This window comes from Bos mutus, chromosome 24 (assembly GCF_027580195.1).
Source record: "Bos mutus isolate GX-2022 chromosome 24, NWIPB_WYAK_1.1, whole genome shotgun sequence".
Lineage (NCBI taxonomy): Eukaryota > Metazoa > Chordata > Mammalia > Artiodactyla > Bovidae > Bos > Bos mutus.
Window position 1 is genome coordinate 41,633,237 of NC_091640.1, and position 24,264 is coordinate 41,657,500.

At 39.6% G+C, this 24,264-nt stretch overlaps 1 protein-coding gene across 5 annotated transcripts in view; it reads left to right on the forward strand.

Annotated features, from left to right (window-relative positions):
* The window catches only part of ANKRD12 (ankyrin repeat domain 12), a 102,487-nt gene extending 83,623 nt beyond the window's left edge, over nucleotides 1-18,864 (forward strand). For 4 of the 5 annotated variants that reach the window (XM_070362008.1, XM_070362011.1, XM_070362010.1 and 1 more), the window contains 5 exons: nucleotides 1,075-5,759; nucleotides 10,505-10,603; nucleotides 12,789-12,932; nucleotides 15,321-15,416; nucleotides 16,017-18,864. In XM_070362008.1, coding sequence (XP_070218109.1) covers nucleotides 1,075-5,759; nucleotides 10,505-10,603; nucleotides 12,789-12,932; nucleotides 15,321-15,416; nucleotides 16,017-16,202 — 5,210 coding nt within the window. In that variant the 3' untranslated portion in view covers nucleotides 16,203-18,864. The remainder of the gene's footprint in view (nucleotides 1-1,074; nucleotides 5,760-10,504; nucleotides 10,604-12,788; nucleotides 12,933-15,320; nucleotides 15,417-16,016) is intronic. The other variant, XM_070362012.1, reaches the window with a different exon arrangement.
* Nucleotides 18,865-24,264: the final 5,400 nt, after the last annotated feature.

Sequence of the window (24,264 nt, forward strand, 5' to 3'; positions counted from 1 at the left end):
ATTTGAGAGCTAGATCACTTTTAGGGGAAACTTGATGTATTCAAATAAATTGATTACCTTTATATTGTTATATATTTAGCCAAAAAAGTGAAGTTTGATGTTATCCTCTTTTGGTTAGAGTCTTCAGTTTTCTTTTAATTTTACAGGCCTGGGTTTTCTTTTCAGTTACAGGCTCCATGCATACAACATACATTTCAGCTAAGAAAAGATGCCCAACTAGGAAGGAAAAAAATCTATAAAAGGACTAAAGAATAAAGTAGCTTTTTTCAAATTATATATCAGTCTGTTACAATCTTGATTTTGTAATTGGGGGATATATTTCTTTTTTTCTTTTTTTTTTTTTTTTTTTACAGGTGGTAAAGCTGACAATCATGTTTCTTGTATAGTTACAACCGTTCACCTTTATTCAAGTTCTGTCCTTTTGGGAATCATTTGATCATTTATGCTTTTAGTAGTAAAAAAAATTCTGAAGCATATAAAATAAACTAATTTTTATTAAACTTTTTAAGTTAGTGATTGTTAATCTTTTCTGCATCAAAGAATTTTACTTAAATATCTCTCTCCAGGAAATATGAAAATGTACATATATATAAAATTTTATAGGGGACTTCCCTGGTGGTTCAGTGATTAAGTCTCTATCCTTCCATCTCAGAGCACCAGTTTGATCCCTGGTTGGGGAACTAAAATCCCACATGCCACATAGCATGGCCACAAAATGATTTCTTTTTTTAATTTTTTACATTAGTAGCCAATGTTTCCCTGAATCCAGTCCTTTTGGAGTTTTAATTATATTGTTCATACATTTTAATATTAGTTTATATATATATATAGTATATCCAGTGTATTGTGTGCTTTACAGGTGTCATGAGGTATCATACTGAAGCAGAGTCTCTGAAGCTTTTCCACAAAACTGTAGCAAAGCTCTTACATATTTTTCCATTGTATTATTTACATATAAATATGAAAAATTTTCAGAATTGAAGTATTTGCTGTATATGCTATGTTTTTCTCTCAGTATTATTTTCCTGACAGTTATCTCTTGACTAACAGGAGATTTTCTTTTTCATATTCTAGATTCTGAAGAGGCTCAATCTGTAAATCCTTCCAGCATTGATGAAAATATTGACTCTGAGACAGAGAAAGACTCTCTCATCTGTGAAAGTAAACAGATAGTTCCCAGTAAAGCACCTCTTCCATCTGCCCTTGATGAGTATGAGTTCAAAGATGATGATGAAGAGGAAATAAATAAAATGATTGATGACAGGCATATTCTTAGGAAAGAACTGCGAAAAGAGAATGAATCTGAAGTAGAAAAGAGTAGTTTATTTGCAAAACAGGAAAAAACCTTCTATCCTAAATCATTTAAAAGTAAAAAACAAAAGCCATCTAGGGTTTTGTATTCAAGTTCTGAAAGTTCAGATGAAGAAATTCTTCAAAACAAAAAGTGTTCTGCTCCATGTTCTGTCCCTGAAACATCAAATTCTGATATTCAAACCAAAAAGGAATATGGAGTTTCAAATGAACACAAACAGAAAGGCAAAGTTAAAAGAAAATTAAAGAACCAGAACAAAAATAAAGAGAACCAAGAGCTGAAGCAAGAAAAAGAGGGGAAAGAAAATACCAGAGTAACAAACTTGACAGTTAATACTGCACTAGATTGTTCAGATAAGACCAGAGATGAGGGGAATTTTAGGAAATCTTTTAGCCCGAAAGATGATACTTCATTACATTTATTTCATATTTCCAGTGGTAAATCTCCCAAACATTCTTGTGGACTCAGTGAAAAGCAGTCAACACCACTAAAACAAGAACATTCTAAAACCTGTTTATCACCAGGAAGTTCTGAAATGTCATTACAGCCTGATCTTGTTCGGTATGATAATATAGAATCTGAATTCTTGCCAGAAAGTTCAAGTGTAAAATCTTGTAAGCATAAGGAAAAAAACAAACATCATAAAGATTTCCACTTAGAATTTGGTGAAAAGTCAAATGCCAAAATAAAAGATGATGATCACAGTCCAACATTTGAAAATTCAGATTGCACACTGAAAAAAATGGATAAAGAGGGTAAAACATTAAAAAAACATAAGTTAAAACATAAAGAAAGGGAAAAAGAAAAGCATAAAAAAGAAATTGAAGGTGAAAAGGAAAAATACAAAAGTAGGGATGGTACTAAAGAGCTGCAACGGAGTGTGGAATTTGATAGAGAGTTTTGGAAAGAGAATTTTTTTAAAAGTGATGAAACCGAAGATCTATTTTTAAGTATGGAACATGAGTCCCTAACGTTAGAAAAAAAGTCAAAGTTGGAGAAAAACATAAAAGATGATAAATCAACTAAGGAAAAGCATATCTCCAAAGAGAGAAACTTTAAAGAAGAACGGGAAAAGATTAAAAAGGAAAGTGAGAAATCTTTTAGGGAGGAAAAAATAAAAGATTTAAAAGATGAGAGAGAGAACGTACTTACAGATAAAGAAACAGAATTCAGCTCTTTAGGTGTAAGTGCCACTGAAGAGACTATAGGGTTACATTCAGTGGAAAAGGAAATAGAAATTGAAAAGCATATGAAAGAAAGTAAGGAAAAATCTGAGAAACGATTTCAAACTAAAGATAAGGACATTGAGAGGGCTGACAGAAAAAATTCTGAAAAAGAGAAGAAGATAAAACATGAGCATAAGTCAGAGAAAGACAGATTAGATCCTAGTGAATGTGTCGACAGAATAAAAGAAAAGGACAAGCTATATTCACATCACACAGAAAAATGCCATAGAGAAGGTGAGAAGCTAAAAAACATTACTACCATTAAAAAAAACGATGACAGAGATAAAAGTAGAGAAAAGATGGATAGGAAACATGACAAAGAAAAACCTGAGAAGGAGAGACATCCAGCAGAGAGCAAAGAGAAGCACTTGATGGAAAAAAAAAACAAGCCATCAGATAATAGTGACTATACTAAATCAGAAAAAAGCAAAAATAAAGAAAAAGATAGGGAGGTAGATAAAAAGGACAAATCTAGAGACAGTGTAAATATAAGTAATTCCAAACACTTCCAGGAAGAGAGAAAGTCAAGTATAACAGACAGTAATAAAGCACAACATGAAAAAACTCTCTCTCTCAAAGAAAAAACAAAAGATGAACCTTTGAGAACTCCTGATGGAAAAGAAAAAGATAAAAAAGATATAGATAGATATAAAGAACGAGACAAACATAAGGATAAAATTCTGAGTAGTTCACTCAAACTAAAATCTGAAGCAGATAAGCCTAAACCTAAGTCATCACCAGCATCAAAAGATACTCGGCCCAAAGAAAAGAGGCTTGTGAATGACGACTTAATGCAGACCAGCTTTGAACGGATGCTGAGCCTTAAAGACTTGGAAATAGAGCAGTGGCACAGAAAACACAAGGAAAAGATTAAGCAAAAAGAAAAGGAACGGTTGAGAAATCGCAGTTGTTTAGAACTTAAAGTAAAAGATAAAGAAAAAACAAAGCATGCACTAGCTGAGTCCAAAAATAAAGAACTTACTAGATCAAAGAGTTCTGAGTTGACTGATACTTACACTAAGGAGAAACACTGTAAAGATGCTGTAAGTAATAGATCCCAATCTGTGGACACCAAAAATACGATGAGTTTAGGCAAGTCATCCTTTGTTTCAGATAATAGCTTGAACAGGTCTCCTAGATCAGAAAGTGAAAAGCCAGGTCTCAGCTCCAGGTCTGTCTCCTTGATTTCAGTGGCTAGCTCAGAAGATTCCTGCCTTACTACAATGACAACCCCAAGGCCTCCAGTTGAGTATGACTCAGACTTTATGTTAGAGGGTTCGGATTCCCAAATGTCCTTTTCCCAGTCACCATTTTTGCCAGTTGCTAAATCTCCTGCCCTTCATGACAGGGAGCTGGATAGCCTGACTGATCTATCAGAGCGGATTAAAGCATCGTATGCTAGCAGGCTTCTGACCTCCCATCTCCGGGCATCTTCTGTCGAAGATGCTAAACTAGTTACAAATGAAGGGAGATCAGCTGCAGAAGCCCGAAGATGTAGCATGCCCTCTGTCATTTGTGAACATACAAAGCAATTCCAAACAATATCAGAAGAGGGCAGTCAAGATGGCTCAGCTGTGCCAAGAGAGATTTGTCCTTCTCCCAAATCTGAGGTATCCTCCAACGTGCCTGAAAGAGAACTTTTGAGCGTGTCTAACATACATTCCAGTTTTGCAGCCTCTCCAACTAGATCTATAAACAGCAAATACAATTCTACTGATACAAATGTCATCAAGGGCACTGCTCCCTTGGGCGTGCTGATGGGCAGTCCTGTGCACTTAGAGTCCTCTAATCAGGTTGGTGTGATCCAAAGTAAGTCATGGGAGATGGAGTCGTTAAACACCGGAGACTTTAGCTGCCCAAATTCTGCTGCACCTGATCAAGATTCTTCTGTTCAGGGTTTTTGTAATCCTGAAAACAAAGTATTGAGAGAACAGAGTATTGATTTTGTGTCCGTGCACCAGACTGAATTGCCGGCAAACACTTGTGCTCAGGATCCAGCGTCCTTTCTTCCTTCCCAGCAACCTTGCTCTTCGCATAGCCAATCACTTTCAGATGCTGAATCTATTCCCAGACATACTTCTTTGTCCTATGTCACCACTCAAGAACCAGGTATTCTACAGCAGAAAAATGCAATTCAAATGATCAGTTCTGTTTTGGATACTGATACTGAACCTACAAAAGATATGGAAAATACTTTTGTCCTAACAGACGTTCAGAAGACAGATGCCTTTGTCCCAGTGTACTCTGAAAGCACTGTTGAAGAAGCAGCACCAAATTTTGAGAAAGCTAGTACTTTGCCAGTATTGCCATCAGAAAAGGACTTTAATGGAAGTGACGGGTCTTCCCAGCCAAATCCTCATTATGCATTTAGCAAGCTAATGTTTAAGTCTTCCAGTGGCCATGAGGCTGAAAAAAGCACTTCTGATACTCAGGATACTTCACATGAAAAGGAAAACAAACTGGAGAGTTTGGTTTTGACTCACTTAAATGATAAGTGTGATTCTGATTTATGTGAAATGAATGCAGGGGTGCCAAAAGGAAACCTGAGTGAACCAGATAATCCAAAACATTGTCCTGAAAGTGAGAAGTGTTTGCTTTCCATCGAGGATGAGGAGTCACAACAAAGTACTTTATCGAGTCTGGAGAACCATCCACAGCCATCGGCTCCACCAGAAATGCATAAATACGGACACTTAGTTAAAGTAGAACTAGAGGAAAGTGCTGAAGATGATAAACCTGAAAGCCAGATCCCTCAAAGGATGACCAGAAACAAAGGAAACACAGGAGCCAGTCAAAGCAAGCAGCTTCTGGCCAGCTGTGCACTGTTGCCAGACAAAGACAGTGAGTCTGCGTCCCCTCGAGGAAGAATAAGATTAACTGAGGAGGACGACCCTCAGATTCACCACCCGCGGAAAAGGAAAGTGTCCCGGGTGCCTCAGCCGGTGCAAGTGAGTCCTTCTCTGCTGCAAGCAAAAGAGAAAACCCAGCAGTCCCTGGCCGCCATTGTAGACTCGCTGAAGCTCGATGAGATTCAGCCATACAGCTCAGAGCGCGCAAATCCCTATTTTGAATACTTGCACATAAGAAAAAAGATTGAAGAAAAGCGCAAGTTGTTATGTAGTGTGATCCCTCAGGCACCTCAGTATTATGATGAATACGTGACGTTTAATGGGTCGTATCTCCTGGACGGAAACCCCTTAAGCAAGATCTGCATACCCACAGTAAGTAGCCTCGCTTGACATACACTGAGAGCCCCATTGGTAGGAATGTGATGGAGGTCACGTGTGTAGTCTTCAGTTTTCTAGTAACCACATTTTAATGGGGACTTCTCTGATAGCTCAGTTGGTAAAGAATCCACCTGCAATGCAGGAGACCCCAGTTTGATTCCTGGGTCGGGAAGATATGCTGGAGAAGGGATAGGTCACCCTCTCCAGTATTCTTGGGCTTCCCTGGTGGCTCAGCTGGTAAAGAATCTGCCCGCAATGCGGGAGATCGGCGTTCATTCCCTGGGTTGGGAAGATCCCCTGGAGAAGGGAAAGGCTATCCACTCCAGTATTCTGGCCTGGAGAATTCCATGGACTGTGTAGTCCATGGGGTTGCAAAGAGTCGGAGACGACTGAGTGATTTGACTTTTGACGTTTTAAACAGTAAAAGGAGATGGGTGAAATTAATATTTCACCCAATATACCCACAATTCTATGTGAAAATATAATCAGTATAGAAGAGCTTTTGAGATAGTCTACATAAGTGTTTTTTTTGGTGCTGAGTATTTGAAACCAGGCTGGCTTGCAGTACATCTCAGTTCAGACCAGCCATGCATCAGTCAGTGCTCAGGAGTCGTGTGTGGTCTGTGCTGCCTTATTGAACAGCAGTGGTCCTCGGTATTTTGTTCCTTACCCGCTGCTGCTTTCAACCATAAGGAGTTAATGCTTTTATTTCTCTGAAGGGTAACTCCTTTCCTTGTCGTTTTGATTCCATTCCCTCCAGCCTTCTTTGGAACCTTTCTGTATGAGAACACTCCTTGCTACTATATTTACAGTTTCTCTTTTCAGTGGCCATTACCCATCAACTGAACGTATTTGGGTCTCCATCCTAGGGAGAAAAAAGTTATCCCTTGCTTGTGGCACTTGGTCACGCCTAGTGAGTGATCTCACACCGCACCTTAGAGAGTGATCTGTGCCCAGTGTCCCCTCTGTGTCACTTCCTGTTCATGCTCTTACTGTGTGTGCACTGGCAGAGATCCCCCATGAGCTCCGAATTGACTCATTGTTTGACCTCTCCCTTTTTCTTTCTGCTTGCTCTCTGTCACGTTCGACTTCATGACCATCTGGTTCTTCATAAACTCCTCCCCTTCCTGGTTTTTCATGATGGTGTGCTCTTCTGGTTCTCTTACCTCACTAATTTTTTTCTGTCTTCTTACGGCTCTTGTACCAACCCCTTAAACATCAAAGTTCTCCAGGAGTTAATTCTTCAGTCAGCGAGGTCCTGTCTCTTTTTGTGGTTTCAGCAGCCTTCAACGCACAGTTAGTCCCAAAATGTCCTGTCGAGCCATGTCATCTCTAGAATCAGATGGCAGGCGCCTCCTGGGCACAGTCAGTTAAATGACCTCAGGCACATGTCCCAGGCTTGGTTTCCCAGTATGCTGACCCTGAGGGTTTTCCAGGAGGGTCGTAGGTGGGAGTTGTCAGGAGCTGTGCCTGCGTGTGTGCGGGAAGTAGAATTGAGGAGAGCAGGCAGGTGCCCTGAGGTGAGTGCAGTGACTGCCTGCACCTGTGGGAGCCTCAGGTGGGGAGCAGACCCTGGTGGGGGGTGGGGTGGGGATGGTTATCTTGAGCTGCTGCGGAGCCTTGGCCTCCAACTCTGTTTCCAGAAGGCAGGTCTAATGGCACCCACTCTGACCTCAGACCTCGGAACAGGACCCCCCAACCACTCCCTGAGAAATACGTTATTTATTGGTGGTGACACCACAGTAGAAACCCATCAGTTAACCTGGTTCTATCCCTTAGATCTGAGGACTCATTCCAGAATCGACGTTCTCTGCTGCCTGTCCCAGGGCCCTTGTCAGTATCTCTCACTTCAGCATTGCAGCAACTTTTCCACTGCTTCCTTCTCCTAGTTTCTTTCTTTTGGCACTTTCCTTTTGTTATTAAACTTATGTCTCTTTAAAAACAATAAAAAGCTGTTTCCTTGTTGAAGTATCTCAGCTGTGATTTGCTGGCTCCCCATTGGCCACACATAAAAAAACCCACATCTGAGCACAGCAGCCGATTGACCCATCTCCCCACTCCTGCTTCATCATCTCACCACTTGTCCGAGTCACTCAGCCTTTCAGCCACACCGAGCTCCCTCTTCTGTGGAGTCTCTGCTCACTGCCTGGGTCCTTTGGCTGTGCTCTTCGCTCTACATGCAATGCTTCGCCAGGGCCATTTTTCTCTCCTCTTCCGTCATCGAGTGAGCTGTGATGTCACTCTGGGCAGGATCTTGTCGGAACAGAATTGCTTATATCTTCCTTAAACCTACCCAGGATGTTACAGTTAACTGTTTACAGGCCTGCCTCTCCCTTTGAGCTATAATCTTATGAAGGGCTGGGACACTGCAGGTCCCTTAGGGAATGATGCCTGCCTCTGTCTTCAACCCTGAATACACTACTGACTTCCGTAACTGTGTTCTACCTGCTTCTGGATGTCTTCTGAATGTCCCACAACATAGGACAAGATGAGGAGAAAGCAGAGGGAAAGTGTCCTCAAAAAGCCTCCACATACTCCTTCTCTACAGATGCATGTATTTTGAGAATTCCCAGATTTGTATATTCTGCACAAACCTCTCTCCTTGGCTTCTTTTATACTAGCTGGTCTACTCAACATTTCAGCACTGAACTTGCCCCTAACCTGCTTCTCTCTCCTCAGGTCCCCTCTTGTAGTCTCTGTTAGCAGCCATCCAGTCCTGTGAGTCCTCAGCTGCTCCCTCTTTTTTATCCTCAGTCACCCACAGTTTTAGACCCCATCCCTTTCTCTGCCTCCCCCTCTCACACCAGTGCAGCAGTGACCTGCTTCCTTCATTCCTTGCTTATAGTCGCGTCCCCCAATAGCTGTTCTCCAGTACAGCTGTGAGCTATTAAGACCTTTCCCTGGTTCCCTATTACATATGAAATTTACCCCAATGTGTTACACATAATGTGATCCACAGCGTGTTAATTAAATACCTTCTTCAGTGGGGAAAGAGGGATATTTTTCATGACCAAATAAGTTTGGGAAACATCATTAATCAAAAAATAGATTTCTTCACTGTAGGATTCCTAAAACTATTAAAATTTAATTTGTTAATTATGAGATATGTGAATAAATGTGTGTGTGTGTGTGTGTATGTGTGTGTGTGTGTATCCATACACAGTGTTTCCCAACCTCACTTGTTCTCGGACCATTTCCTGTAAACCATGTTTGTGGACCCAGCGTTCTGTGAGTCACGCCTGGAGAAGCACAGTGTGCAGGGTAGACTACAACCTGTAGTACTGGGCCCTGCTGCTCTCTCCATACTGCCCTCTCTGCTCTCACACTTGATGCTCCAGGAACTCAGGCCTGCCTGTAGGTGCCTCCTGACACCAGACTGCTTGTCTCAGGCAGTGATCGTATTGTTCTGTCCTGTGTGAATTAGCTCCCTCCCTCCTTTCTCTTTTCCCCCACAACTAACTTCTCTGAACTCTTTACTCTGGCTCTTCCTTTAAGGTGGAGCTCGGGCATGACCCTCTCAGAGAAGCCTTCTCTGACACTCCAGTCTCAAAGGAGGAGGTGTTTTCCCTGTGCCACTTGAAGGATCACCTGTGTGACTTTTCAAAACTGAAATAATAGCACCAAAGTGTACTCTTGCCTCTTACTAAATTTAAAGAAGTTTTAAGACACAAATCAAATGTATAATTAGAGACCTGAAAAATGATCAGTCCCAATAAGCTGTTTTATAGAATAGTCTGCATTGACTCAACTGATTGAATCCTAGTGGTGGTAAACTGTTTACTGTTTATAGAGTCTTGATTAGGTCCAGTTTTGCGTCTTCGGCAAGTGTTTCAGGTATAGTACTGCACTGTCCCTGCAGCCACATGTCAGTATCTCCTTGTGCCCCTGCCAAAAGAGTCCCCCAAAGTTATTGCTTTGTGCCAGGATGTTCTGAGAAACCTTTGTTTCTTCACTCGAGTATGTTGACAGTTAATAAAAACTGGGGGCAGAGGGAGAATATGCAGGGGTCACAGACAGTTGCTGCCATACTTGGGTGTCTCTGTATTTACGCTCAAGAGTGTGCTCGAGACTGAGTCAGCTTTCTTAAGCTCCAGCATCTGTCAAAAAGCACAGTTCATGATAATGATCAAATCAGAGGTGAACTACCATAAGCTCTTTGGAGAATAGATACACAAAGTGAGATATCACATTTGTAATGAAGTTTGAAAACCACAGCTCTGTTAAAAGACAGTTTCATCTATTTTTATAAAAGTTAATTCACTAAATATAAGACTGCAGTTTTGTGTTTGGATTTTATCATGTCTACGGAGAGACTTTACCTACTGTACACTCAGACTGCCATCATCTTTAGGACTGTTGTGTGGTGTCTTTGTGTGTGTGTTATTCCTTCCTCCCTCTCTGTGAACTGTCACATACTGACGCTCTAAAACGTGTCTGCGACAAACAACTCCCTCCATCCTCATTTGTTCTTTGGGATTTGCTGTGGCCTCAGACGTAAAATGTGTACGTTTTGCTTTCTTTCAGAGCATTTCAAATGTGTAATGTTTTGCTTTCTTTCAAAGAGTTGAAATTGAAAAGTAACAACCAGTTGTGAAATTGTTACTTACTGTATTATTTAATTCAAAGAACGTAAGAATTTATGTTTTCATTACGTTCTGCACTACAAAGTTTTAATTTTATAGAAATAGCTGATTATTGTAAATGTAATCTAATATTTTCAACTTTTTTTTTTTAATTAGATTACACCCCCACCTTCACTGTCAGATCCACTTAAAGAGCTTTTTCGACAACAGGAAGTTGTCAGGATGAAACTACGTTTGCAGCACAGTATTGAAAGGGTAAGAAATGTTTAAATTCACTTATGCAAAAAATAACAGTAGATTATGATGGCCTACAGTTTTTTATTAGTCAATCTTCCTTATTTAGAACTATTTTGGGAAATGGCTTGATTTTATCTTTGTTCTTCTGCAGTTAGAGAATTTTTAAGCCTGTTTTTGGATAGCCATTCCTGTGTTACAATTTATGTTCAGTATTTATTTGATACACAGAAACCTCTTAAAATTTCTCAGTGTCATTTGCCTAATCTGCAGGCTGGTAGCAGTGAATTCCTGTATAGGTATATGGGTTTCCAGGTTCTGAGATTGTTGCTTGGTACCAGCTGCCATGGTGCAGAATCATACTGAGGCTGCACTCCTTGGTCCTTTTGGTCTGCTTTAGTATTCCAGTCTCTGGTGGTTAGTTTTGGCATGAAATGACAAGAGAACAAACCTGTCTATTTATAGAAATCATCAAAGTAACTTGGATTGATAAAAATAATAAATTACCTTCTATATCTCTTCTGGGACGATCAGGGACTTTCTGAAAATGTGATGTAAGTTATGACCCTTCTTTACAGACACATAGTTTCTTATACAAGTAAAACCTTGTATGTAATTTCTTCATTCATGATTGATTCTCTAGGGTAGAGGTTCTTAACCTTTTTCGTGCCATGGATTCCTATATAAAACCTTTGCTCAGAATAATGCTTGTAAATGAATGAAATAAATTTATAGTATTACAAAGAGAAAAGCAAATAAAGACGCACTCAAACAGCTCACAACACTGCATGACCCACATCAGTGAACAGTTTGTTAGCAGAAAGAAGGTAGGTCATATAACCCACATCAGTAGCCATTTCAGCCACAAGCTTGTGGTATATTTCATCTGTGCATGTAGCCATGTTACAAATGCCTTGCTGTTACAGAAGAGAAGCAGCCACCACGCCACCACAATGGAGTACCACTTCAGAACACTTAGAATGCATATAATAAACAGACAGATAATAACAAATGTTGGCAAGGGTTTGAAAAACTGGAATCTTCTATTTTGTTGGCAAGAACATAAAATGACACAACTGCTGTTGAATTAGTTCAGTCACTCAGTCGTGTCCAACTCTTTGTGACCCCATGGACTGCAGCACACCAGGCCTCCCTGTCCATCACCAGCTCCCGGAGTTTGCTATTGAATACATTTTGGCAATTTGTTAACAAATTAAACATAAACCTACCATATGACCCAGCAATCCCACTCATAGTTATTTACCCAAGATAAATAAAAACACACATTCAAACAAAGAACTGAGCATGAATGTTCATAGCAGCCTTATTCTCTGTGTCCCAAAGGAGCCATCAACTGATGAACAGATAAATAAAATGTAAAAATGAATGGAAGTGATGTGTGCTACAACACAGATGAACCTTGAAAACATGTGACATGAAAGAAGCCAGTCACAAAGACCACACACTGTTTGATTCCACCTGTATGAAATGTTCATAACAAGTAAATTCATAGAAACCAGAAGTAGAGTTGAGGTTGTCAGAGGCAGAAGGGGAATGCAGAGTGACTGCTGGTGGGCCCAGGGTATTTCTTCCTGGGGTGACAAAAATGTCCTGGAGTTAAGTGGTGACAATTGAATATCTTGGTAAATACAGTGAGCCCGCCATATCCACAGGTTCCATATTCATGGAGTCAATCAACTGTGAATCAAAATACTCAGGAAAAAAAATTCCAGAAAGTTCTAATAAGCAAAACTTGATTTTGCCACATACTGGCAAATTTACCTAGCGTTTACATTGTCTTAGGTATTGTAAGTAATCTAAAGATGACTTAAAGTATATGGGAGTATGTGTGTAGGTTATATGCAAATATGGTGCCATTTTATATAAGGGACTTGCACATCCATGAATTTTGGTATCCACAAGGGTCCTGGAACCCATCCCCCACAGATACCAGCAGATGACTGTATGTTATTAATGAAAGCCATCATTGTACATTTTCAGAAGATCATTTTTTAAAAGAGACTGCCAATTTTGGAAAGAAAATTTACTTTTAGAATTCTCAAAGTTATCAAATTTCTCAGCCTTACTATGAAAGAAAAACTGCTCTGAGATTTAAGTTCTTTTAACATTTTAAGTGATTTTTTTTTTTTTGAAAAACAAGTGGTTGAAGAGTTTTTGTTTTTTTTTAAATTCTTTGTTCAACTAGGAAAAACTCATTGTATCCAATGAACAGGAGGTTCTTCGGGTTCATTACAGAGCTGCAAGGACACTGGCAAATCAGACACTGCCATTCAGCGCATGCACGGTTCTCCTGGACGCGGAAGTGTACAGCGTGCCCCTGGATGCCCAGGTAAGGTCTCCCTGCTGCCTCAGTGCCCCCAGGACAGCAGCACCTCTGGCAGTTGGTATCCTCGGACAAACCTGAGTTCAGCAGTCAGTAAAGCACAGAGGCGAAAATGAGTGAAGCACTTCCAGATCACCTGGCTCTCTGAACGTCAGGTTTATATCATTAAATCAAGACAATTACAGAACAGATACGTGTGTGTTTATGATAGCCTCATTTTATAGATAACTTGTAAATTGTTTCTGTCATGGATTTTATACCCCGATCCTGACCTTCAAGTAACTGGGAAGCTTAAAGCTGGAAGCTAAAAAAAATTGGCAGGTAGAACCCGGGTTGAGTCAGTGCTGAGAGAAGGCTAGGCTTTATTTGGATCTTGGGTGTTGGGATAAATTAAAAGAACTATGGGAAGCTGTAGCTGTAGTTTGAAAATATGTACTGCCACATATAAATTTCAGGAATCCAGAACCAGACATCAGTCATCAGAATTTTTTTGTGGTTCATAAACCAGAATGAAATTTACCCATCATAAGAGAATATAATAGTATAAACAAGACAATGAAGGATTATCACCAAAAAAGACTAGGAAATGCTGGATTTTTTTTAAAAAGTTATTTATTTGGCTGTGCTGGGTCTTCATTGCTATGTACAGGCTTTCTCTAGTGCGGAGAGTGGGAGCTACTCTCTGGTTGCAGTGCACAGGCTTCTCACAGGCGGGAGCTTCTCATGTTGAAGGGCCTGGGCTCTAGGCAAATAGGCTTCAATAGTTGCGGCTTGAGGGCCAAGTTACTCTGCAGCTTGTGGGAACCTCCTGGACCAGGGATCAAACCCATGTACCTTGAACTGGCAGGCAGATTGTTATCCACTGTACCACCAGGGAAGTCCCAGGAAATGCTGTTATAAATCAGGCCAGCCATAGAAACACAAAGTATACACAGTATATTACAGAGAAAATTACTTAGTTCTTTCTGGGCTTTATTTTTCTCATCTGTTTAAAAAGAAAAAAAGGAGTCCCAGACGGGTCATAAAGAGAATTTCTGAAAAGAAGTGAATTTTCCTAGTAAATCCAGAATGATCAGAGACTAAAAAGGATCATGCCACGGTCAGCAGAAGAACGTAGTCATCATCTTGAGAACGACTGTGGGCCTGTTGCCTGTCCTTGTACAGCTGGCCTTACAGTTGGTAGACAGTCTCTCTCGACTGAGGAGCAGGCTTGTCCAGGTGAACAGAGCTGCAGAGGGTCTAAGGAACAAGTCCACTTGCTTAGGTAGGCTATTCTCTTATCAGACCTCTTCATTTTCCAGATAAACTTGTAATATTAAAAAGGATTGAATGATAAAATTTAAAATAGTCAACACATCTTTCCTGAAGACCAGGGCAAAAGTGGTCACAGCTCAGAATGCGGGCAGTGTGGTAGTGGGGCTGCCTGAGGCCTGGATACCCCTGTGGCGGTGCTGGTGGTCAGGTTGGGTGGGGCAGTCATGGAGGCAGCTGCCTGGTGGGCCTGGTGCTGCCTATTGCCTGGGCATTAGAATGAGGCCTTCACAAGTCAATTCTCAAACAAGATGTAAAGAGATGCTCTTAACCCCATTTACAGAATAGAAAATTGAAGGAGTATGTAATCAATTTGAAATTACACAATAGGATACAAAGCTGACATTTGAATTGCCTATCTTAAAGAAATACCAAAACTGGTATTACTAAGAGTCGGTGTAGTATTTCCTTATAAACTCTTCAAAGAATAGGTCCTAAAAGGAATCAGTCCTGGGAGAAACACCAGCCCCAGAGCCCTGTCTGCCTCCGTGTTGTTGTTTCCTCCCAATATGTGATAAGCGAGAGTTGTTAGTAGCTCAGTTGCGTCCAACTCTTTGCGACCCCACGGACTGCAGCACTCCGGACTCCTCTGGCCATTCCCAAGCAAGAATGGACTTCCCAAGCAAGAATACTGGAGTGGGTTGATATTACCTTCTCCAGCGATCTTCCCCACCCAGGGATCAAACCCAAGTCTCCTGAGTTGCAGGCAGATTCTTCACCAGGTCTGAGCCAACTGTCACATTAAAATGAGTTTCATTATCAGTTATATGTTAATAAGGTCACAGGCATTTAATACATCATATGACATGCCTTTTTGAGACATTTTTGACTCACAGAGCAGTAGGGTTCTCTCTAATTACTTACTAAAACCAACATCCTAATAATTCTAATAACTAATCAGCTCAGTATGGAAATATTTTATTAGCCTGTTTAAATACTCAGATTAGATGTTATCTTTATTTGAAATATACTTTGATCATTCCTTTAAAAGTAGAATATACTATAAAAAGATACAATGGCATATAGATTTTTTTAAGTAGGTTATTTTATTTTGTAATATCCAACTATTTTATACTGTTTCAGTCTGATGACAGTAAAACTTCTGTGAGGGATCGCTTTAATGCAAGACAGTTCATGTCATGGTTACAAGATGTGGATGATAAATTCGACAAATTAAAGGTATGTATGTTTAGAAGTTCACTAACTGGATGCTTCCCCTTCGTCAGTAGAAACTGTTGCTGTGTGATAGAGGAGTGGTTAGGAAACGAAAGATGGTAGGCTGTGAATCCTCATGCTGGTCGCACTTTGGAAGATAAATGAAGAAAAGGACCCCCCCCATTTTTTGAGTCCAATTTAGTATCAAAGGTGCAGCTGCCACAGAAAAAGCCTTTTCTAAAGGGGGTCTTCGTGCTTGTTAGGAGGGGGAAAACAGGGAGAGAAGAAATGTTATTTTGCCAGTAGTCTGTAAAGAAAATTGTTTGGCTTGAATTATTTTTAAAAATTACTCTTCCTTAGATTTTCATAATTCTTCTGATAATTTGAAATTGTATTGCTTGAAAGAACAGTTTCAAATTGAAGTCTGTTAGATGAGTATGAAGTCACAGGCCCAGAAGGATTTGGTATATGGATACAGATATAAGACAGGGTAAACCAGAAATGGACGTAACTCAGAAACTTCACATACCTAGTATATCCATCTTGCTCCCTAAAGAAACAATGCATGAGATTAATTTTTAAACAAAGCAGTTAAATAATCAATTCTTCTCTTCTCTTAAATAGACCTGTCTTTTAATGAGGCAACAGCATGAAGCTGCAGCTTTAAATGCCGTCCAGAGGTTAGAATGGCAGCTCAAACTCCAGGAACTTGATCCTGCCACCTATAAATCTATCAGCATCTATGAAATTCAGGAGTTTTACGTTCCGCTGGTTGATGTTAATGATGACTTTGAATTGACTCCTATATAGCAGCCGTTACTTCCTGATGGTGTCTTAAACAAATGAGGCTCAAGAGTGTTATGCTGTGGAATGCTGCCTTTTGACAAAAATACGATATTATGCCTTCACAATTGTTGGTAAAGTTCAACTAAAGTTGGTGATGTAGTAAACACTGTCATTTTATTAAAAATGAAAAGAATTATTTTGGATCTTAGATCCAAGCAGTTTCTAACTGAACCCTACTATTTATATTGGTGGAAGGTGACTCACATTAGAGCCTGTTGGCAGATGTCATAGTTGAGTAGGGAGCAGAGGGGCTGCTAATGGCGCTGGAAGCTGTTAGCGCTCTGTGTACGAGATGACTGCAGGTGTTCAGGTTCTGTCACAGTCTGCTAAAATAGATCAACAAACTAAAAGGCGCAGTTCCTACCAAATAGTTTCTAATGTGGAAGGAAAACTTGGCACAAAATTTCTTCAGTTTATTTTATCTGTAAGTTAATTGTATAGCTTTCTTTTCGAAAGTTTTAATATTGTCTTCCTTTTTAATAACTTATTTTATACATATTGTGCAGATGTAAATCTTGTAATTAATGGTCAAAATGTATACAAAGGGATTGGTAGTCAAAACATATACAAAGAGATAATTGTAAAACTGTTTTGTCTAATGTTTTATTGGACCAAAGTTGTAGTTTGTATGGTATGGAGTGTAGTGATAGTGTGTTGAGGTAGCAGGACCTTTAAATAAGGCATGCGTGTCTGCGTTAGCTTGTTGCCATCACAGAATTGTAGAGACTGTGACTTAGCTGCATGCTCCCTGTAACTTAACCCTCTCCACAGTGATGCCTGGCGGTGGTGTAAGGTGTTTCACACCAGTCTCCCAGGGTAGGGCCTTTGGCTTACTATGTTGGACATTTTATTTAGAATTAGTCATGCAAAGAAACAGCTCTTTCTTCATCTCACGATAGAGCCTATTCTCCCTCCCCCCAAAAAATGCCTTTGAATGAAAATTCTGAAATTATAAATGTCTATTTTAATACTCAAGTATGAAAGAATCTGTGAATATATGTAAATATGTTTAATAAATTTTATTGGTCATGTTAAATCATTGTAAAACTTTTTTACATTGCTCAAATATAATGTTTTAAGCTTAATAACCTTTGCACTTTTAAATAAAAACTGAGTACTCAAGAAAGAAATACTTGGTAGTCACAATAAGTAAAAACAATGGGCATATTCCTATTGACCTCTGCAGTGTTTATGAAAAATTAATATGTTGTATTTTTTCCTTGTATCAAGATACAAAACATATACTTTTCAGAATTTTATAATTAAAGTAAGATTTGGTATGCTGTTTTTTAGTAAAATAATTAGCAATATACGTAGAAAAAGTCCAGTTTCTCCTATAACATGATGTCAATTAAATGTTCAGGAATATTTCAGATTTGAAACCTGCTGCTAAACTTATTAAACATTTTTGGAAAGAAAATTAGGTTATATGTAAAATTGATCATAAGTATATGAAATAAAATTTACAGAACTTTCCATAATACCTTCTTGAATTATAAAATAATACTGGATGTTTTTTATTCCAGTAGAAGTAAAGAGAATATATAAGGAATAAAGTGATTTAAATTCAGCTAGCAAGTTGGAAGTCCCAGCTAATGGGAAAGAATGTAAAATTGAAGTTTTTGAGTGCAAAGGTATATATTAAGCTTAGGGGTTTTGAATTTTTACTTCAGTTTATATTTTAATTCATACTGTACTTGGCATGCGCAATAAAGCAGCACATGTGAAAAATACACAGTGCAAGGACTTTATTATAAAGATTGGATGTAGTAGTCTTTAGAAATTTAGATGAAAGATTTTGGCCTTTTTTATTGGATAAATGAGGCCAAGAAAGGCAGGGTAGATTTTAAAGCACTGGTTTTGTTGAAGTTAAGTTTATTAAGGCTGGGAACATTAAAAGCTAATTTATAAAAGCAATACTTTTTAATATGAAAAAATTAATGCAAATTTTGTTTATACTTTACCTAAAAGTAAAAAAACCAGATTACTGAGCATTGAAGTCACAGAAAATACAAGAAGGGGAAGTTCATACAGCATTTTGTTCTGATGGTTCAACCAGAGATGGGGGACGGGGAAAAAAATGAAATCACTGTTTGGCCAAACAGAACAAGCTGCAGAAGAGAAAAACCAAGCAAGCGGAAATCTGGCATTTTTTAGTCACCCCAGCGTCTTAGTAAACTAACCACAGTTCTCTCCCTCTTCAACGGTACCTCAAGTTGCTGGAGCCTGTCTGCCATGATTCTGCCTCTGCAGATTTCCTCTGTAAAGTGACTCAAAGCTAATTGGAATAGCTTAGGAAAAAAAAAGTGAATGCCTTGTCCGGAGGAATTTATACTTAAGTAGTTAAGGGCTCTTGATATTAAAGATATTCTGAAGCTCTGAAATGCTAGAAAAAAACTTGGAATGAAGTCTATGCCTAAAATGATATAGGATTCTGAAAGAAATAAAAGGATGGTTAGTTTAATCAGTGATTTTTTTTAACTATTCAAATATCATGAACAAGATACTAAATTGTACCTAAGGATTTGTATTTCTTTAAATCTTGTTCTAAATCATATCTGTTTAATAAATGACTAGTTGATATTTGTGCATGTTATTTAATAAAGAGTTATATTTTTATAGAAAAAATAAGAGTGAAATGTGTGATAAATGATTTATTTTTAATTTTTTATTTTCCACTCCTACATGACTCCAACACCAGTGTTTACTTGAGCAGGTGGCAAAATGGTAAAATACTCATTTGGGGGGAAACAACCTTTTTCTAAGACAAAAATTAGCCTTGTCTACTCAGTAATGAGGTCTCAAAAAGTTAACAATATTTTTTTTTCTATCTCAGACACATAAAAGCCCAAAATTTTATGTAGGGACTTTTTAAAATTCATGAGGTAGTCTTGTCTTCTTGTATTTTTGAAAAAAAAAAAACATTTTCACAACTTCTTAAAAAATCCTTTTCAAACCTTAAAATTTAAATAATTCCCAATTAATCAGATGGCTAAAAAGGTTAGTTTAAGCATTAGCATTTAAACAGTGAAAAAGTACATTTGGAAAGACTGACTTGTCAGTCTTCAGTTTTATCGGTTTTGACAGATATGTAGTGGTATCTTCCTGTGCTTTTAATTTGCATTTCTCTGATGACTGGGGAGTTTGAACATTGCTAATATGTTTAGTGACCATTTGTACATTTTATTGTGTGAAAAGTCCTCAAGTGTTCATTGTGTTGTCTTTTTATTACTGATTGATTTGTAGGAAGTCTTTATTCTGCACACAAATCCTTTGTCAGGTCTTTATTAATGTCCATAAGAGTTTAAGGAATGTGTGAATATCCATGCATTTAGGTTTTAGTTATAGGGATTTAAGGCAAAACATTGTATCATTGCGAACATTCTTATGTAAGCAGTTTTGCTAAAATAAATTATAGTAGTATATTTTTAACTATCACAAAATGCTTTAATTAAACTACTGTGTAACCATCCCAACTGGAATATTTGGAGAATACAAAAATTCTGTTTTCCTAAAAGGGAAAGAGAATCACAGCAACATGCTTTGTGAGAAGGAAATGATATTTTAAAATGAAAGAGATTAATGTGACGTCTGTATTTTATTGGAGAAGACTCTTTTTTTCTCATTTCATACATGATATTTTACATGTTTCCATCATGTCTGTATTTTAAAGAGCTTGAAGGAAAGAAAGAAAAACCTCAGAACTTGTAAGTTTGACGGGCTTGAAGGCAAAAAGCTTAAGCCATTGTTGAAGGGCAGAGAGCAGAAAACCTTGAACGTACAGTCTAATCGGAGATACTTCAGATGGAAGCCCTGTTAAAGCCATCTGGTTCCCTGAACTAGTGACACTGCAGGCTGGATATGGTGGAAGGAGCAGTTTGTCCTCCAGAAAGCATCAAGAAGCTCTGGCTCTTAGAAGTAAGCACTGTGGTGGAAGTTTCATGAAGAAACATCTTAATTAAAAGTGTACTCCCAACATGTAACCAGAAGTGGGGCCCGGCTGCTCCCTGCTCAGAAGGCAATAAAGAGGCAAAAGCTTGCTTTATTTTGGATGCTGACAACTTGAGGGGAGGATAGACTTCTGTCCAAAAGCCCACTCTTTCCTGACCATTAGTGGGCTAGAGCTTGTATAGGCTGAGGGTGGGGGCTATGTGCAGAAACAGCACAGCTCTGATAGTCACCTTGAAATTGGTCATCAGTGTGACAGCTAGTCTTGAATTCCATGGTCAGTTTGTTCCCATTTCCTTGAGGCCAGTTCTAGGAATTGTGACAGCTATGTCATGGTTACAGTCGGGTCGTCATATACAGTTTAACTTCTACCTGGTGGGGGTTTCAGTACCTATAAGACAGCTCACAGGATATAGCTCAGAATATTATCTGTAGCCCTGGAGGAGGAACCAAAGGTCCTTGACTATGCTTAATGACTAAACTATTATTATTTGGTGTCTCTTAACTGTTTTCCTTGTTTCTGCATATTCTCATTTCTCTGATTAACTTATTTTTTGGCTAGTTTTTCCACAGACAGAAGGAGGCAGAGGACATGGGGACAAGGACTGTAGGGTCCTGCTCCATTTCAGACAAAGAAGTAGACAAAAGTCCAAAAACGTCAGTAATTCCAAGAGTGTGAACAAGCAGATGCTGGCAAGCAGGTAAAAGTAGGAAACCAACTGCCTTCCTGTGGGTTTTTTGGCGTGGGTTGGTTTTATTGTTTTAATTATTTTGTGTTTAGCCCTCCCCAGCTCAAGTCTCGAAAGAACTCTTGTCTCAGAATTGCTCTGTCTCCCCGTGGCATAAAACATCATCACAGCTGTGATACCGTCTTATGTCCCCTCTTACCTGCCTGGAACCATTCGCCTCTCAGTTCATACCCATGAGTTTCAGAGTGGAAGCAAGGTTTCCAGACAATGAAGACTGCTCATACTAAGTGAAGTAAGTCAGAAAGGGAAAGACAAATACCATATCATTTATATGTGGAATCTAACATACAACACAAGTGAACTTACCTACAAAACAAAACAGACTCGCAGGCTAGAGAACACACTTGTGGTTGCCAAGGCGGGGAGGGTTCGGGAGGGGTGGACTAAGTTTGGGATTAGCAGATGCAAACTATTACATATAGAATGAATAAACAACAGAGACCTCCTGTAGAACACAGGGAACTAGAGTCAATATCCTGTAATAGCCTATAATAGAAAAGTCTGAAAAATATGGATATTAATAATATGTATAACTGAATCACTTTGTTGTACACCTGAAACTTACACAACATATCGACACAACACAAACTCAACTATATGCCAATAAAATAAACTTAGAAAAAAAAGTGGATAGGGTTTATGCAACAAGGGAAAAAGAATCCTGTCCGAAGCCAAAGGAAAAATGTGCAGAATACAGGAGTGGAAAAGAATGAAGCATGCAAATAGAACACCTTGGCTTTATGAAGAGTATTTGTATAACCTCTAAAAAAAGATCTACATTTAGTAGCGTGAAAAGATGTTCTAGATATGCCAGGTGGGAAAAAGCATGTTGCAGTAAAGTATTCTTAGCATCATTTCATTTTTCACAAGCATGTCACTACATGTGACTTAAAAAAGAAGGAATACACATAAAATGAGGTGCAATCTCCAGAGGCTAAAATGGCCAGGGGTGAGCAAGAGGTTCCATAATTTTTTAATTTTCTGTAATCAGAAAAAAAGGAAACAGTTGAAAAAAGTATTTTAAAGAAGCTACAGAGTTTGGACCTAATCTGGTAGGCAAGAGTGAGCCATGAGTAGTGTTTACTCATGATTTGAGAGGCCTTAGGAGCTTTCCAGAATGATTTGTAAATCTCTCAATAGCCCTTGATAGTGCTGTGCAAACATCTTCTGCCAAGACAGCATTTTCTCCCAGCAGGTGGGCCGGCAGCTTCCCCAGAGGTTTGCTGGGCCCTGAGCCTTTGAAGAGCTCCCTTGGGTGTCCTGCCTGGTGGATTCACAGCCGTTCATCACAGAGGGAATTAGGATCTTAAGAACTTGAAACAAAACAGAAATTGCCTCAAGATTTTCTACATTTCTTTATGTTTAAAACAGGAAGAGATGAGAGGCCTTTGGAACTCAGTGTTTTCTTTTGAGAGCTTCCTGGTAATTCCCAACACAAAGCAGGGAGGGAAGAGCAGGGCCAGGATGGGGGAAGGAGGCTTCTCCCCAAAGGGGCCTTCCCATCCCTAGATCTTACCCCCACAGGGCAACTGAGAGGCTTGTAGACTGGCTCCCTTCAGTTTAGATCCATAAATCAAATCCGCGAATTCAGCTGAGTGTCTTGGGTGCAAAGCATGAAGAGGGGAGTGGTGGATTCCAGACCGGAGTACCCAGCCAGGGGCAGTTGGCTGATTCCAGGACAGTGGTTTTCCTGTCTCCACTGGCTGTGTGGTGCACAGGCTGGATGCCTCCTCCAGGCAAGCCCAGCTTCCTCTTCCCATGGGCTGGACTGGGCGATCTGCCCACACTCCTGTAAGGAAGCTCCAAAGTGGAGACTCCAGACCAACTGGAGTGCTTAGCGGGGGCACCCAGCACTGTGCCTTGGTGACCCTTTTGCTCTCTGTCTCCTCGGGTGGATTGGTTGGAGTGAGGAGAGACCCAGAGGTAAGAAGCTACAATTGTCCTTGTTATCCCTCTATACTGGGCAGGACAACTTTCCCCTCCCCAGCCCACAAAGATGTCCACATCCTAATCCCTAAGAGCTGTGCATGTAAATTTACATGGGAAGAGGAACTTTGGGAACATGATAAAGTTACAGATCTTGCAATGGGAGAGTGTCCGAGAAGGAGATGTGTAGAGGAGCTGAGAAACAGGAAGAGAGAAGCAGGGGATTGAGGGAGAGTGAGTGTGGAAGAGAAGTGGGTTTATTCACCTGAAGATGCTGTGCTGCTGGCCTTGCAGATGGAGAAAGGGACACAAGACAGGGAATGCAGGTAGCTTCTAGAAGCTAGGTCACGGAGTCTCCCCAAGAGCCTCCGGAAGGAATACAGCTCTTCTGATCCAGCCTGAGTTTAGGACTTCCAGCACTGTATAGACGGTGATTTGTTAACAGCAATAGGAAACCTCTTCACTGTGGTTGTTTGACAGTCAGTTGATGCATCTACATCAGATGATTGAATGAATCACCTTAGGTGAAGTGGTGACATTTGACCCTATCATCAAACCCTGTGCTGTACCAAGTCGCTTCAGTTGGGTCAGGCTCTTTGCGACCACAAGGACTGTAGCCTGCCAGGCTCCTCTGTCCATGGGATTCTCCAAGCAAGAATACTGCAGTGGGTTGCCACACCCTCCTCCAGGGCATCTTCCCAACACAGGGATCAAACCTGAGTCTCTTAATGTCTTCTACATTGGCAGGTGGGTTCTTTACCACTAGCACCACCTGGGAAGCCTATCAAACCCTACTAAGAGGCTATTGCATTGGTCACTGGTGAAATAAAATAGCCACTATAATAACCCTTGCAGCTCTCAATTCCGAAACAGGTCCAGAACCACCTGATAGCCACCTGGAAGCTCAACCGACATTTGGTCTTCTAGAGCATATCAAAGAAGATCTTCAAATTAAAAAGAACTATCTTTTTCTTATTACCCAAGTAATGCAAGCAAAGATATGAGAAAATGCAGACAAGCACAAAGAAAAAAAAAACAACACAAATTGCTCATAATCTCACCAAGAGACAACCACTCCTTACACCACAGTTCTCTTTCCAGGCCTTTTAAAATAATTGTATGCAGTTTTAAATATTAGTCATTTTAAATACATGCACTGCTGTAAAATGTTAACATGTTGTGAATATCTTTCCGGGCCAATGGTATTCATCTGCAGTGCTAGTTCTCCAAGTATGAGCTAGAGATCCTGGGAATTCCAAGACTTGGAGTCCCAAGACAGGTAGTTCCTGAGGTCAGAACTATCCTTAGTTTAGTTCTAATACCTTATTTGCCTTTACATTCTCCTCTCACATTATATTTTTTTTAGAGAGTACATAATATGTGAAATAAGGAAATTTCTGAAG